At 33.3% G+C, this 15,837-nt stretch overlaps 1 protein-coding gene across 11 annotated transcripts in view; it reads right to left on the bottom strand.

Annotated features, from left to right (window-relative positions):
• KIF20B (kinesin family member 20B) overlaps positions 1-15,837 on the bottom strand; it is a 72,587-nt gene that overhangs the window by 46,563 nt on the left and 10,187 nt on the right. For 7 of the 11 annotated variants that reach the window (XM_081251613.1, XM_081251617.1, XM_081251616.1 and 4 more), the window contains 13 exons: positions 15,434-15,572; positions 14,329-14,513; positions 12,267-12,303; positions 11,573-11,800; positions 9,909-10,020; positions 8,824-8,895; positions 8,594-8,740; positions 7,779-7,941; positions 6,931-7,221; positions 2,950-3,089; positions 2,528-2,666; positions 1,331-1,559; positions 243-295 (listed from right to left, as the gene is read on the bottom strand). In XM_081251613.1, the coding sequence (XP_081107739.1) occupies positions 243-295; positions 1,331-1,559; positions 2,528-2,666; positions 2,950-3,089; positions 6,931-7,221; positions 7,779-7,941; positions 8,594-8,740; positions 8,824-8,895; positions 9,909-10,020; positions 11,573-11,800; positions 12,267-12,303; positions 14,329-14,513; positions 15,434-15,572 (1,935 nt within the window). The remainder of the gene's footprint in view (positions 1-242; positions 296-1,330; positions 1,560-2,527; positions 2,667-2,949; positions 3,090-6,930; positions 7,222-7,778; positions 7,942-8,593; positions 8,741-8,823; positions 8,896-9,908; positions 10,021-11,572; positions 11,801-12,266; positions 12,304-14,328; positions 14,514-15,433; positions 15,573-15,837) is intronic. The other 4 variants (XM_081251620.1, XM_081251618.1, XM_081251612.1 and 1 more) reach the window with 2 other exon arrangements.

The following is a 15,837-nucleotide window of genomic DNA, read 5'->3' on the forward strand; positions in this document are numbered from 1 at the left end:
TACACATATATATACACACACACACACACATAAATCTTTTCTGGAAAGACTAAAGAAACTTTCCAGAGGCCATCTTTGGAAAGAGGTATGAGGGTGAAGGCATTTATGCTCGTCAATTTTTTTTATCATATTCATTTATTACTTTATTTTTAAAGTAGACGTACCTAGTCATAATTCACACTGCTTATTTTACTTAATTATTAATTTCCTTAACAAGACAAAATAAAGCTTAAAAGTATTACCTTAATAGATTTCTCAAGCTCTTGAACCAATGAATTTAAATTAATTTCTGATTCTGAAAAAATAAGAATATTAAAAATAAATATCTAAGCACCTAAAAAAATATATCACTGAATAATCATGAAACATAAGCTGCTATAGTAGACGCTTTATTGTTATACTCAGGAAAAAGAATTTTCACAGCACTAGAAGCACATAAGCACTTAGCTACAAATTCTACCACCAGAGAGTAATGTTTCTGAAAAAGCCACTTTCAAAACTCAGGGTAAAAATGAATGACGTATGCTCAATAGTAAAAAATTTCTGGTATAATGTCAGAAAAGAATTAGCTGGTACCTTTCTGATACACTTCAGAATGAGACATCACTTACCTGTTATTTTCCACCCATCTTGTTTCACACAGAAAAGGGCAGAGTATTTCATCTAACACTTGAAACTCAGATGTGACAAACAATCCATATATATATATATATATATATATATATATATATATATATATATAAAATATATATATTTATATAAAAATAAATATATATAATACATATATATATATAATATATATATAAACAAAATTTATAGCTTTACAATTTCCTATGATATTTCTTAATTTGCTGATAAAGCTATACTCAGTTTTTGGTTTTTTTTGAGAAGCCCATTTTCTAGTAATATTGGTCTAAAAGTAAAGAAAAGCAAAAAAATATTTTTAGGGGCTTCCCTGGTGGCGCAGTGGTTGAGCGTCTGCCTGCCAATGCAGGGGACATGGGTTCGTGCCCCAGTCTGGGAGGATCCCACATGCCGCGGAGCGGCTGGGCCCGTGAGCCATGGCTGCTGGGCCTGAGCATGCGGAGCCTGTGCTCCGCAGCGGGAGAGGACACAACAGTGAGAGGCCTGCGTAACACAAAAAACAAACAAACAAAAAAAATATTTTTACTAGTAAGTTACTATAAACTCATACAAATGGTAAAATATTAAATACATTACCGCCATCATTTTCTGGCCACTTGGTAAATAAGCTGCATAAATCTCATACTTACCAACTGTCTTTTTATGAATTTATAACATCTACATAGGGTAAAATACATCTACTTACCATTTTCTCTCTTTTTTAACTCTTCCTGGGTTTTGATTAATTCTTCTTTGGTTTTAGCTAATTCAGCTTTAACTTGATTAAACTTTAATTCTAAACAAGCAATAGCTTCCTGGGGGTCAGCAAGAGATGTAATACATAAGTGAGCAATTTCAGCCTGTTTCTTAATATCAGTGACATCATCTTGAAGAGAACCAATAATATCTTCAATTCCTACATAATTCTGTCCTTCCTAAAAATAGCAAAAACCACATACCTAATGTTAACAGTGGCTTTCACTATTTCAGTGTGGTATAATCTGATTGAGATAGTTTTAAAAATGAACAGCAAAAAAATTCACAACTTAAAACAATTTTAATAGATTATATAGAACTACCTCCAAGTATGAAAAAGTTGTGCTCCATTACTCATTTTCTGTTCTATGGAACATGAAACATTATTTCTCCATAAAAACAATGTCATAAACTATGATAAGTCATTACAGAACAATTACGATTACCTAGTTCAGGTATACTTTCAGTTATATAATGAGCCTTCACAGGCTTTGTTCAGCTAGCTGAGGAAACAAATTTCCAGTTTCATAATTCAGACCAAATCCCAAACTACGTCAAGGACACATAATGATGGTTTGAAAGCAAGAGCCTGGACATCACCATCCCAGACCCCCTGAACTGAGTAATTAAAAAGCAAAGGAAAACAAAAACAAACTTTCCAAAAAGATGAGATTAATTTCAGCTTCAGTAGGAGCAGCAGGAAAGAATAATGTTTCCTGAACAGTAGGGAATGGTCAGTCAGCCAAGCAAGAGTGATCTTTCTATATATAAATGTTTTTGTTTTAATCAGAACAGAACTAAATGACCCTTTAGGTCTCTCAGCCATTTAAAATTCTTTAAGTTTAAGACAAATCTGCGAGGGGTATCCCATAATCAGACAAAAAGGAATCTACCTACAATCAACACAATGACTCAATCAACACCAAACTGAGATATAAATGTAACAGATATATATATTTTCTAAGTTCAATAGCTATATTTAAACTATTTGTGCTTACATTCTTAACAAAGCATGCTTAATTATAATAAAGCTACATATTAAGTTTTTTGTTTTAATTCTAAAGTATATTAATGTTTCTCATCATTGATGTGGTATACTAAATCCTGGTACCTAAACCTCATGGATTTAATATTTCAGTTAACATACTTCAGTTTCAGCTTTCACGGCACTATCTTCATTGTTTGGTTCTTCTTGAGTGTCACATTTACCAACCAAATCCTTGAAGATAGCCAAACGACATTCAGCATTTTCTTCTAATATCTCTCGTTCCTGAAGGAGGGTTTCCCTTCATAACAGAAATTAATCCCATTAAGAAACAGAAAAAGCACTACTTTGTGCTTTTATTTTAAATTTCTAAGATTAAGTACATTATAAATTAAAAGTCAGTTTAAATAATCATTCGTGTATAATTCACAATCACCATGGGGATTAGTAACAGCTATTTTCAAGCCTGCATGAAGGTCAGAATTCAGAAGTCACCTAATATAAAATAAAAAGCCAAAAAATAATAATTTAAACAAGTAAATAAAATTCTCAATTTTTACCAGGACATGAACAAAAAAACTTACTTAAAGTCCGCTTCCCGTTGAGCCAAATACTGAGTAAACTCCTGTGTAACTTCTTCACGGATTTTAAATTCCAATGTTAACTTTTCTTTTCTTTCATTTATTAGTTTTTTTTTCAAGTCTTCTATTAAATCCAAAAGTTTCTAAAATATAAATATTAAAATTCTAATTAAAAAAACAAATATATTCCAAGAGAAAGACTGTCCAAGTGTTCAAAAATAAAACTTTTTTCATTTAGACTGTAATTATGCACCCTTTTATTAGAGATGATATTTTCACTGAAAATTATGTATTTGCAGAGATTCACTAATCTGAAAAATCAAGTACGCCTCTCCACGTTTTAGAAACAGATATACAGTAATTCGAATGTCTCACTGTCTAGCTACACAAAGAAAGAAGAGAAAATAAAATTTGAGCATCTATTATCTACCGGAAACTCCTTTGGGGAGTTCATATTTTATTTCATTTAATCCACACAACCCTCTGTAAGCTTGGTAGCAGCATCCACATTTCTTAGGTGGAGAAAGTAAAGACCAGGTCTGTGGTACATGCTTAAGTTTGAGTTTAAAATTAGTCTGTCAAAATATAAAGTTGAAGTATTATATGGAGTAGTTAGTAAGAACCCCCAAACACGTTCCAAAATGACAAAGAGGATGTTACATAACTTAACCTATTGGGGACTTCCCTGGTGGTGCAGTGGTTAAGAATCCGCCTGCCAATGCTGGGGACATGGGTTCGAGCCCTGGTCCGGGAAGATCCCACATGGCGCAGAACTAAGCCCATGCGCCACAACTTCTGAGCCTGCACTCTAGAGCCCGCGAGCCACAACTACTGAGGCCGTGCGCCTAGAGCCCATGCTCCACAGCCACCGCTCACCGCAACTAGAGAAAGCCCGCGCACAGCAACAAAGACCCAATACAGCCAAAAATAAATAAATAAAATAAATTTTAAAACTTATCCTATTGGGCTTTTGTAACTATTCAAATGTGAGCAACAACTCTGTCTTTGAAAGCACATACATAATTAATCACGTAATACAGACAATGAACAATAAGGCAATTACAACTTGACATCATAGCCTGTATAGATATGTAATAAATTATAGCATTCAAGAAAAAAGCCTAATATTCTTTTTTAAGGTTTTTGATTAAAGTTTCTCAATAATAAATTAATAAACTCTCTCAAAGTTACAAATCTTTCAGTTTTTCGATTTTGTATTTGAAAGTATTTCTATAGATATCCTGACTTTGAAATTCTGCTTCTAAGAACTTATACTGAGGAATTAATTATATAACAGGACCCAGCGTTTTGGCTGTAAGAGTGGTCATTGTGTTTTTTGCAACAGTGAGTGGTTGTATGTAAATAAAGAAAAAGCGAAACCCAGCTCAACAATCAAAGAGATGGGTTCAACTATGGTACCATCATACAGTAAACTACTGTAATGAATTATGATGACATATTTATAATTCATACTTTTCACTATTTTTAAGTGAAGAAAATTAGGTTACAATATTATAATGTATAGTAAAAACCTACTAACGTGAGCAGATTAGAGAGAGATTTATATTTAATTATTTTCCTCTTTTTCTTTTTCTAGATTCCACAATGATTATATAATACTTTTATAATTTTAAATAACCACAGACTTTCCCACTGTTTCAAATAATAAATAATAGCTACTGAAGAAGAAATGTGGGAGACTTAGAGAAATCTGCATGAATGTGGGAATACCTTGGAAAATTGGTTTCTTTCAATAATTCTCAACAACAATTAGTTTTCTATCATTGTTAGCATCTGATAAAGTTTTTGGTGAAAAAAATTCTGGTTGGTTAGCCTAGTTAAATGAATTGTAAGTGTAAATATGCTAATATCAATATATTTCATAATGATCTTTAATACAACCCTCTAATTAAAATGCTAATAATGTAAAGCATGCAAAGTCTATAATCATTTTCACTTTTAAAAATATTAGAAAAAACTTTGATGAAATGTTAATTTTAAAGTACCTAGTCATAAAATAAATAAATAAAAATAAAGTACCTAGTCAACATTATAAGATAGGCATTTACACTATATAATCCTTTAAAAACTACAACATTATTTTTCCCTAATAAATTCTGAAATTCTACTAACATTTTAAGTTTAATGGATATTCTATATAGACTTCAGTTTTGAGAAGATCAATAAAAACTAAAATAGGACTATCAACGGCTCATTTTGTCACTGAGGGAAGTACTACATTACAGAGATCCAAGGTAAACAAGGTCCAATCACAGAGTAACCAGATAAACTGAGACTAGTGGCATCTGAAGCTTTCATTTTCATCTCCAAACAACACAGGCACAACTATAGCTTTCAGGGACACTGAAATAAACTATTAAAATGAGAGTATTTAACTCAATACATCATCCATCTACTTAAGACTTCTACAGTCCAAAAGAGTACTATGATGTCAGATGTGGCAATACCACTGAAGCACATCCATGAGCACAGGGTTACCAGTGTTCCTGTGCCGCTGGTAAGAAGACTCCATGTATACATATGTAATAGTTACGACCAGTTAATGAGGGGAACTGGTACTGTGGACATGATCTACATTTCAGGATTAATACAACTTAAATATATGTGTGAATTGTATTTGGACAGAGGATAAAAGAACCGCCACTGGGCTTCCCTGGTGGCACAGTGGTTAAGAATCCGCCTGCCAAGGCAGGGGACACCAGTTCAGGCCCGGGTCCGGGAAGATCCCACATGCCACGGAGCAACTAAGCCCATAAGCCACAACTACTGAGCCTGTGCTCTAGAGCCCGTGAGCCATAACTACTGAGCCTGCGCAGCTAGAGTCCATGCTCCGCAACAAGAGAAGCTACCGCAATAAGCCCACACACGACAACTAAGAGTAGCCCCCGCTCACCACAACTAAAGAAAGCCCGCGTGCAGCAACCAAGACAAAACGCAGCCAAAAATAAAAAAAATTAAAAGAACTGCCATTAAATCTTATTTGTTTACCATAAATATAAGACAACCAAACAATTTTTGTTTTTGAATAAATAGGATAATCAGTACTGGGCAGATATTTTGCACAATTGTACTTAAGACCGCAAAGTAAAAGTTTGGTGGAGTATGCTAAAATCACTGGCTGAAAGGATACTGGGGAACAAGATATTCACATGGTGTCAAAGCATCTTCACAGATGATACGCTTTTACAATGAAAAGAGATCTAAACACAAAACCTTAACCAAATGAGCAAAATTTGGCATCACCAAACATGGGGAAATCAGACATCAGCTGCCTCCTGATGTGATGTAATGGGAAATTCACAACTTCACCTATATAATAGGCTTACCTAAAGTGTTAAACCTGAATCAGGAAATAATAAGACAGATCCAGACTGGAGATATTCTACAAGACAACTAACCACAATTTTTCAAAAACATCGACACTAGATTAGAGATTAACTAAAAAAACATGATAATCAAAAGCAATGTATTAACTTTGGTTGCAGATCAATAACAAAGTGGCTATGAAGGAAATACTGACCACTGGATAAATCTCAATATGGACAATATAACATTATGTTAATGTATCAATGTGAAATTGCTTAGGTATGAAAATGGTCTTTTGATCATGAGGAGAATGTCCACGTTCTTGGGAAACATGCTGAAGTACTTATTCGCAAGGTGTCATTGTGTCTGCATCTTGTTTTCAAATGATACACCAAAACGATGTATATTCACACACTCACAGAAAGAGAATTAAAGTAAATACAATAAAATGTTAACAACTGGCAAATTCAGGTGAAGTGCAAATGTGTATTCATTGTATTATTCTTTCTGTGGATGTGAAAATTTTCAAAACATGAAGATGAAAGACAAAATTAGTGTATTGTTAAAAAAATGAGAGAAACAGCCTTAAGAATTATTAACCCTAACTTCAGAATAATAAATAAGCCAACTTTAGAAGTATGAGTTCTTAATACATACTCTCTTCTCCTCATGGCTACTGAAAGTCTTATCATCCTCTAATGTTTTATCTAGATCTTCATCAGTAAATTCACTTTCCACATTTTGCTTTTCTTCAGCTTTTTCTAGATCCTCAACCAAATCTTCATCTTCCACCACATCTTCTAGACTACTTTCCCATGAAATTGTGGATCTTTTTTCATTTAGTATTTTATTATCTGAACTATTAATATCTAGTGATACATCTTGAGAAGATTTGACAGGTCCAAATGATTTCTCTTGAGAGGAATTTAAAGTGTCTGGAACACAAACCTGTTAAAATATTCAATGTAACTTTTAAAACAGAAAAGGCAAGAACTGTCCACACAAAACAAAAATTTTATAAATTTAAGTCAAATGACAACTTGAGAATTAAAAAACAAAAACAATGCAAACAAACATGCAAGAAGGAATTAGCATCCTTAAATAAATATTTGATAAGAAAAAAGCTAATTACACATGTATACTACAGATACATTTACTTTCCTGGGTTAAGTTCTTAGTATCAATACTATTCCTAGCAGGGGGTTTCCTGATTAGCCACTAAATGAACCAGATGGACAGCAGAGCTGACAATTTGCTGCAAGAATTAGTCGAAATTTGTAATGGGTAAGTTTATTTATTACTGAGGTCATTTTACTCTTAAGCAGGGGTTACTTTCAATATTTTTCCTATGTCCTACTACTTGATCAAATATTACATTTTAAATTTTCAATTATTTTCTAGGTTTAGAGCTAGTGCAAAATGCATTACCTACTCCAAGAAAAAAATAATTAATACTCTAATGATAAGAAGCTTAATAAATTGTGCAGAAATTTAATTATATTTACTTTTTGTGCAATGGCTGAGAACTTCAACACATTGAGTGTCTCATCGTAGGCAAGAAAACATTGGCTGATGTTGACAATCATACATATTTTCCCTTTACCATTGAAAAAACTTTGAAAATAGTGGGTCAGTTTACTTTCCCGGAAAGGCACATGCTGTTGAAACCTATGGAAAAATTTTTCAAAAAACTGTAAGTTAAAACAAATCTCATGAAGTCAGTATGCTGATAAATTTTACAAAGAAATAATATAGCTATCATGGACTTAAATTCTAGGTTAATAATTAGTTCCACCTATAATAATCATTTTCTGTTTATTCATGTTGTTTTGTTTAAATACTACTACTAGTTATAATAGTAATTCTAATACTAGGCAAAATGTAAAGAAAGTCACGTTGAATTGGGTTGTGTTTTCTAGTGTAGGCCAATTATGCAATATATACATCTTAACTAGAAATGGTATAGGCTGATTCATAATTAATGCAGAAATCTATCACATCTAGAAAACCAGAATGCATTAATAAGAATAACGTGGTTTTCAATGCTAAACCAGCATCATCAGAAGCTTACTATCCAAGATGTCTGTTGATATATATTTGCTATGGAAAATATTGTGTTTACTTGATGAGCCATTGGCATTGACATTTTTTTTTATTTCTATCATTTTTTTAATCCAAGATCTCTAAGTAATTTTAATTACAATCTACATATAGTCATAAGAAGCAAGTTAAAAACAAGAGAACTTTCTAAAACCAGCAAAGCTGAAGGTCTAAATATTATAATACTTAATATGCTAATAACATGTTCAGCAACTCTTACTTTGACTTTTCACTGTTCTTCAAAACATTGATACACTTTCCCAGAGTCAATAAAGAAGTGTTGATGTTCCCAGTCTCTCTTAACCTTTCACCTTCATTCTGTGTCTTCATGCTTCGTTCTGAACCAGCAAGATCACATAAAGACAATCTAAAAAAAAACAAAAAACCTTAAAAAATTCTTCAAAACAAAACAATTCAGAATAATTACGATTTAAAGAATGCTCAACTTACTCACTGACTCGCATTACACGAGGCATTTCCGATTCTTCAATCTGTAATACTCTAATAGTGAATATGCTGTGACTAGAAGTAAACAAAGATCAAATATTATCGTTCACTTTTAATTTCTGTATTCTAAATAGGAGAGACAAGCATCTAAATCAACATCTATTTATATCCTAATACTAGCCACAGCTCCAGCACTGCATTCTCCAACTAGCTGTCAGATATTTCAATTCAGTGCTCCACTATCACCTACATACCACCCAACTACCTAAAACCAAATATCTTATCTTTCTTGCACTTAGCCCCAAATCCTTCAAACCTACTCCTCTTATTTCTATTAATGAAATCATTTATAATAAAGTCTCAATTTGCTTGCAAAGATATTACTAATTAAAATGGTATTATTTACAGCTAATCTACTTTGAATATATAGCTAAAGCAAAGTATATATCTGGCCTAAATACAGGCTTATCTGGATTATATATTACCTTCACTACACACATGGGGGACAGGGCTCTTTCCCCCTTAAGAGAAAACCTGTTTTAAGTATAAACTTACACTTATTTTCTTTTGTCTCTCATCCACCAATCCCTTCCATCAAAAACATCCTTCCTTTTTTTTAGCTATACAAAAACATATCATACATATATATATGATATGTATAGCACATATGATATATGATACATGATATGTATATCATATCATATATCATAAATATTAAAAAAAAATCCTACCTTAGCCCTTTGAGATTCTGGCCCAGCTCAGTATGCATACAGTGTCTGTGTTCATGCGGTAAGTAGGAAAAACACAGAGAAAAGTCCACCGTTTCAGGTAACTAAAATACTGAGCTTAGATATTCACATACAGAAAGAGTAAAAATACCTCAGACTGAGTGTAAATTAGTAAATCTTACTTTAGAACAAGAAACAGTCCTGATAATCTTATGTGTTTAGTGCTCTTCAGTTTACAGAATGTTTTTATGCCTATGAATTCATTTAATATATCAGAGAACCTACTGTCCACTTTAATCTTAAATTAGTTGTGTTTAAATTAGCACACCTCAGGCTTACACCACAGGGTTTACTCCTTACCTTCTACTGGAAGCATTGTTCAGTTTTGTGAAAGCAACACTCTGGTGCTTTATTCCTAGTTTTAAAAGTCTATATGCTTCTTTGGAATCAGATACTTGAACCCACTGTAGATCTTTAAAAATAAAGAGGACACATATCAATTTATAAAAACACAGCATTTGCAGTACAATGTAATCTCTTTGAAGATATGTAATCTCTTTCCCAAAGACATATAATAAAATCTTTCTTTTAATAACACGCCCTAGGTATAGTCAACTCAGCTATTCCATACTCCATTAGAAAAGAAGTACACAAGGGACTTCCCTGGTGGTGTAGTGGTTAAGAATCCGCCTTCCAATGCAGGGGACGTGGTTTCGATCTCTGGTCGGGGTACTCAGATCCCACATGCCATGGGGCAACTAAACCCGCACGCTCTAGAGCCCATGCGCCCCAACTAGAGAGAAGCCCACGCTCTGCAACGAAGATCCCGCATGCCGCAACTAAGACCCAATGCAGCCAAATAAATAAATATATATATATATAAAAAGAAGTACACAAGAAGAGAACTTATAATGATTTTCCAGTATTTAAGTAGTACAAACACAGAAAGTAAGTGTTCTTCATCAGAATCTGCCAAAGGGAAAATTAAAAATAGGTAAGATTCCTTAGAATTAGACATCCAGGAAAAAAAATAAAAGACAAAATACATTACAGATTAAACCTAGAAAATTACCTAGCTATGAGACATTATAGACTGCAATTCATTTGTGAGCCATGAAGTCAAATTTATTGAGTCACAACTAGCATTTTGTAAAAATGAAGTACAATATAGAAAACAACAAAGTGCATTCCTTGTAGTAAGGGTAAGTATAATTAATGAAACTTTTCAATTGTATATACGTATATATATACATATGCAGGTACAGGATCATGATGTTATTAATATGTATTTCCTACTGTGGCGTAGTGATTTTTAAAAGGTTGGAAAAACAGCACTATGGGACAGAAACATTTATTGATACATGGCTCCGAAGTTTGAATACTGTTACAAAGCAGCAGAATAATGTGAATACTCACACACACAGCTTTTCCCATCCCCTAAAATCCAATCAATAATACTCTAGCAAATACAACATTAAACTAGACCCCTTTACCTTCAAGTTTAATTAACATACCAAAACGTACTTTCAAAGCACAAACTATTATCTTGATGTTAATTATCAGTATACAGGACTTCCCTGGTGGTGAAGTGGTTAAGAATCCGCCTGCCAATGCAGGAGATATGGGTTCGAGCCCTGGTCCAGGAAGATCCCACATGCCACAGAGCAACTAAGCCCGAGCGCCACAACTACTCAGCCTGTGCTCTAGAGCCCACGAGCCACAACTACTGAGCCCGTGTGCCACAACTACACAAGCCCACGTGCCTAGAGCCCATGCTCTGCAACAAGAGAAGCCACCGCAATGAGAAACCCGTGCACTGCAACGAAGAGCAGCCCCTGCTCGCCACAATTAGAGAAAGTCCGTGCACAGCAACAAAGACCCAATGCGGCCAAAAATAGATAGATAAAAAATAAAAAAATAAAAAATAATTAGTATAAAAAATTTCCATTTCCAGTCTGCTTTCCTATAACAAAGCCTAGAAAGGAATTTCAGAGCAATAAAGTAAAAAATACTCATTAGTATACCTTTTATAAAAGAATAGCCCTTTACATCTTGGGAAAGGCGTAGCATCTTTCTCTTTTGGAATTTAGATGAGACAGGAACAAACAAATCATAAATACATTCATTGTAAATCTCAAAGAAAGAAACCCACACAGAAAATTTTATATTATTATCCATATTCAAGCTTGCGTGTTCACAGTCTCTCATGGACTCTTCAAACTCTGGGATATTCAAAGAGTTTGTTAAACTTCCTACAGAAAAATAAAAAAGATAATCACAAAATTAAATGAGACAATAGGATAGATCAAGACTCCTAGACTTGAAAAACTAAGTATCTTTAATCTTTTGACCAGCAATGTTAAAAATTTTTCGGACCAAAGCAGATATAAATATTTGTATTAACCAAAATCCGCTTATCTTTCTTTTCTTTTCTGCAAATACACTAATAAACGTAAAAATAATTTTACGTAAAAATTAAACATAAAGGACAAAGGAAAAATAGTGTCTGTCTCGAAACAACATGAAAGTTAACCAGTGAAAGGGACTTATTTATTAAGTCAAAATAAAACTTTACAATGACTGATATTTCATACAGTTATGTACCATTTTCCAAGTATTACTGTTTATTAAAGAAATTAAATCACCAGAAGTGATTCAAAAATTAAAAGCTTTCCAAATAATCAACATTTTAAAAGTAAATGAGAAAAGAAACCTTACCATAAAGAGTATCATAACTATCATTATGCATAACAACCTGAAAAAGATTTTTTTTAAAAAGTTAAAAAACATTGTTAAGATTAAATAATCAGTTTATTAATTACCTATCCAAGTAAGTCACCTGCCTTTCATCTACTTAATTCAACGACCTCTATTAATTTCCTTCCTAGTGAAATAATACATTCTAATAATAGGAAATTTGGGAAACTACAGAAAATATTAAAAAGAATATCATCATATATAATCACTGCCACTCAGAGGCAATTACTAGTAAAATTTCAATATATTCCCTTCTATATTTTTCCCCACACTTATTCCATTGTAAGCTTTTTCTCTATATAATTAAAAATTATTTGTAAACATTTGGTGGCTGCCTAACTGAAGAGATGTGATGTGAAATGACTTAACTGAATAATACTAAGATAAACATCTTAATATATTATTTTTTTCTTCTGTAATTTAATTGTTCCCTTAGGCTATATACCTAAATCTGAATTGGTGGATGAAAATATGAACGTTTTTTAAAGTTCTCACTCTTAGTATAGTATTGCCAAATTGCTTTGGAGAGACACATTTTACCATCAATATATGAAAGTGAAAGTGTGTATCTCACATCATACACCTGAAACTTCTATAATATTGTACATCGACTATGCCTCAATAAAACGAACTTTTAAAAAAAGTGCGTATCTCAAGTTTTCTAAAATTTTAATAATTTCACAGGCAAAATAATATTTTGTTTTAACTAGGTAACTTGTTAGGGAAAGTTTTTTTCATTATTAATGACTTTAATTTCCTCTATGAATTATCCATGCAATTATCCACCAATCTCCATAAATTTTTTTGAAATACTCATTATTTTACTTGCAGAGACCATGATCATGGATTCTGAACTTTGCTCTCCACTGAGCAACAATATTTTATTACCTTGAAACACTGATTTCTAAATTACTTTAAGAAGAAAATCCCCATCAGTGTTTTGAATACATTTATAAAGACTGTTAATAGTTTTTAACAGTTTTAAATAGATAAAATAAATATCTGAAAGCATAACACAAAATCCACAAGGCAAAGAAGGAATAAATAGACAAGTATACTTTATAAAAAAAATTTTTTAATAAAAAACCATTAAAGGGCTTCCCTGGTGGCGCAGTGGTTGAGAGTCCGCCTGCCGATGCAGGGGACACGGGTTCGTGCCCCGGTCTGGGAAGATCCCACATGCCGCAGAGCGGCTAGGCCCGTGAGCCATGGCTGCTGAGCCTGCGCATCCGGAGCCTGTGCTCTGCAAGGGGAGAGGCCACAACAGTGAGAGGCCCGCCTACCGCAAAAAAAAAAAAAAAAAAAAAAAAATAAAAAAAAAAATAAAAAACCATTAAAAAGAAGAAAGAGGAAAAAACATAACCTAACAGATAAGACACGTGAATTAAGGTAGTAAGAGATTTACGACATGTTAAATGAAAGAGCAAGTTACAGAATGTCTGTATAATAAAATCTCATTTTTGTTAAAAAAAAAATAGACCATATCCTACATATAGAGAAAAAGATATGAAGACATATGCAACTATATATGACTATGTTTGTGTGTGTATATATAGACACATACAGAAAGCTCTGTACATAGATTTTTTTTGTGTGTACAGAGAGAAAAAGATCAAAAAGGATATGTTCATATCTGCTGATATTGGTTTTCTCTTCAGGAATGGAATTATAGGAAATTTTCACTTTTATTTTTCACATCCTCTTGTTTAGATTTTGTGTATACATATTACTTTTACAATTAAAAAAAAGAATTTTTAAAAATCATTATATAGAGAGTTGCTGTTTCTACAGCAACCAAAAAAGATTTAAGAACCATTTACATTTGTATTGTTTAAACATTTCTGCTGTTTGTACAGTATGAAATAAGAAGAGATGACTTCAAAAAAGCTTTTAATACTTTTCTCAAAAAGAAAAGACAATAGCCACAAGCACCACAAAACAGTCCAATACAGGCTGAAACAAACTAAAGAGCTACTCAAAGGTCAGGATTATGTATATTTTACATACTAAAATACTCCCATACCTCTTTAATTTGTCGAAGCAATGCAGTTTTGCTAGCTACTTCTTCTTTCTCTTGGTCTGGTGATAAACGTAAGTATTCTCTGGACCTATGTGGTTTAAGGGTCATCTTTGTACACAGTCTTTCCTGAAGACTATCAAATAATACATTCAAAGTTCGAGGTAGAATGCCAATATTTTCTTCTGTGCCTATGAAAAGAATTTTTGTTTTATACTCTCTTAGAGTACAAGAAAAGAGGAAAAAAACATTCTTGAACTACCAAGGCTCCTTTTATACCACTAACAGGCAAGAGTAAAAAGCTGAGACAGAAGTGAGAGAAGTTGAAGGATTACTCGGTTTTCCATCATTTTGGTCTTCACTGTATAATTGACATTTTATCAACTATTATTCTGATGCAAAACCTGAAATTTTACATTCAGATCAGGCTTTAAGATTGGCTATCATTCATTATCACAAAGTATAAAAGTAAAATAAAATATAAAGTGTTTCCCTGGTTATCCATGCTTAATTCCTTATGTCGCATCAACCCCTGTTCTAAGGTTTTTTTAAAATTAATTAATTTATTTATTTTTGGCTGCGTTCGGTCTTCGTTGCTGCACACGGGCTTTCTCTAGTTGCTACAAGCGGGGGCTACTCTTCGTTGTGGTGCGTGGGCTTCTCATTGAAGTGGCTTCTCTTGCTGCAGAGCATGGGCTCTAGGTGCATGGGCTTCCTTAGTTCTGGCACACTGGCTCAGTAGTTGTGGCTCACGGGCTCTTGAGAGCAGCCTCAGTAGTTGTGGCACACAGGCTTAGCTGCTTCATGGCATGTGGGATCTTCCCAGACCAGAGCTTGAATCTGTGTCCCCTGCATTGGCAGGCGGATTCTTAACCACTGCACCACCAGGGAAGCCCCCTTCTGAGTTTCTATCATCATGTAATTCTCTACATATGGGTAAAGTAGTCGATCTGAATTAAAAGCCATTGGCAATACACATTCAATATGCTATTACTATTAAAAATGGAGCAGATGTGCTAGGCAATGGAAACATAACTATAAGAAGTATTATGAAAATGAGTACATTATTAGTGCCTCTTTTTTCCTTTCTAGCAAAAATAAAACTATTTACCTTGAAATGTATAAGTTTTTCCTGAATTGGTTAGCCCATAAGTAAAAATCAGCCGACTCTGTCCTTTCAAGAGGTCTTTAACTGGCTGTAGAATGCAACCCTGGAAGAATTCCTTCTGTGTAGTTTCTGGGCCAAAAACCTAAACAAGCATTTAAAAAAAAAATCTTTTTAGAATATTCAAGTTAATATTCACAATGAGTTCTACCCTTTCATGTTTTTAATATTTAAAAGATTTGTCCTACAAGATTCATTCTTAAATTAGTTGCCATATCCCCAATCCCCACAAATACACCTGCTAGTTTAACTACTTTCAGAAAGCTTTCAGGATAGAAATCTGACTCAACCAATAACTTTTTTTTTTTTTTTTTTTTTGGCTGTGTTGGGTCTTCGTTTCTACGCGAGGG

The sequence above is a fragment of the Mesoplodon bidens genome, assembly GCF_964165515.1.
Source record: "Mesoplodon bidens genome assembly, chromosome: 1".
Taxonomy (NCBI): domain Eukaryota; kingdom Metazoa; phylum Chordata; class Mammalia; order Artiodactyla; family Ziphiidae; genus Mesoplodon; species Mesoplodon bidens.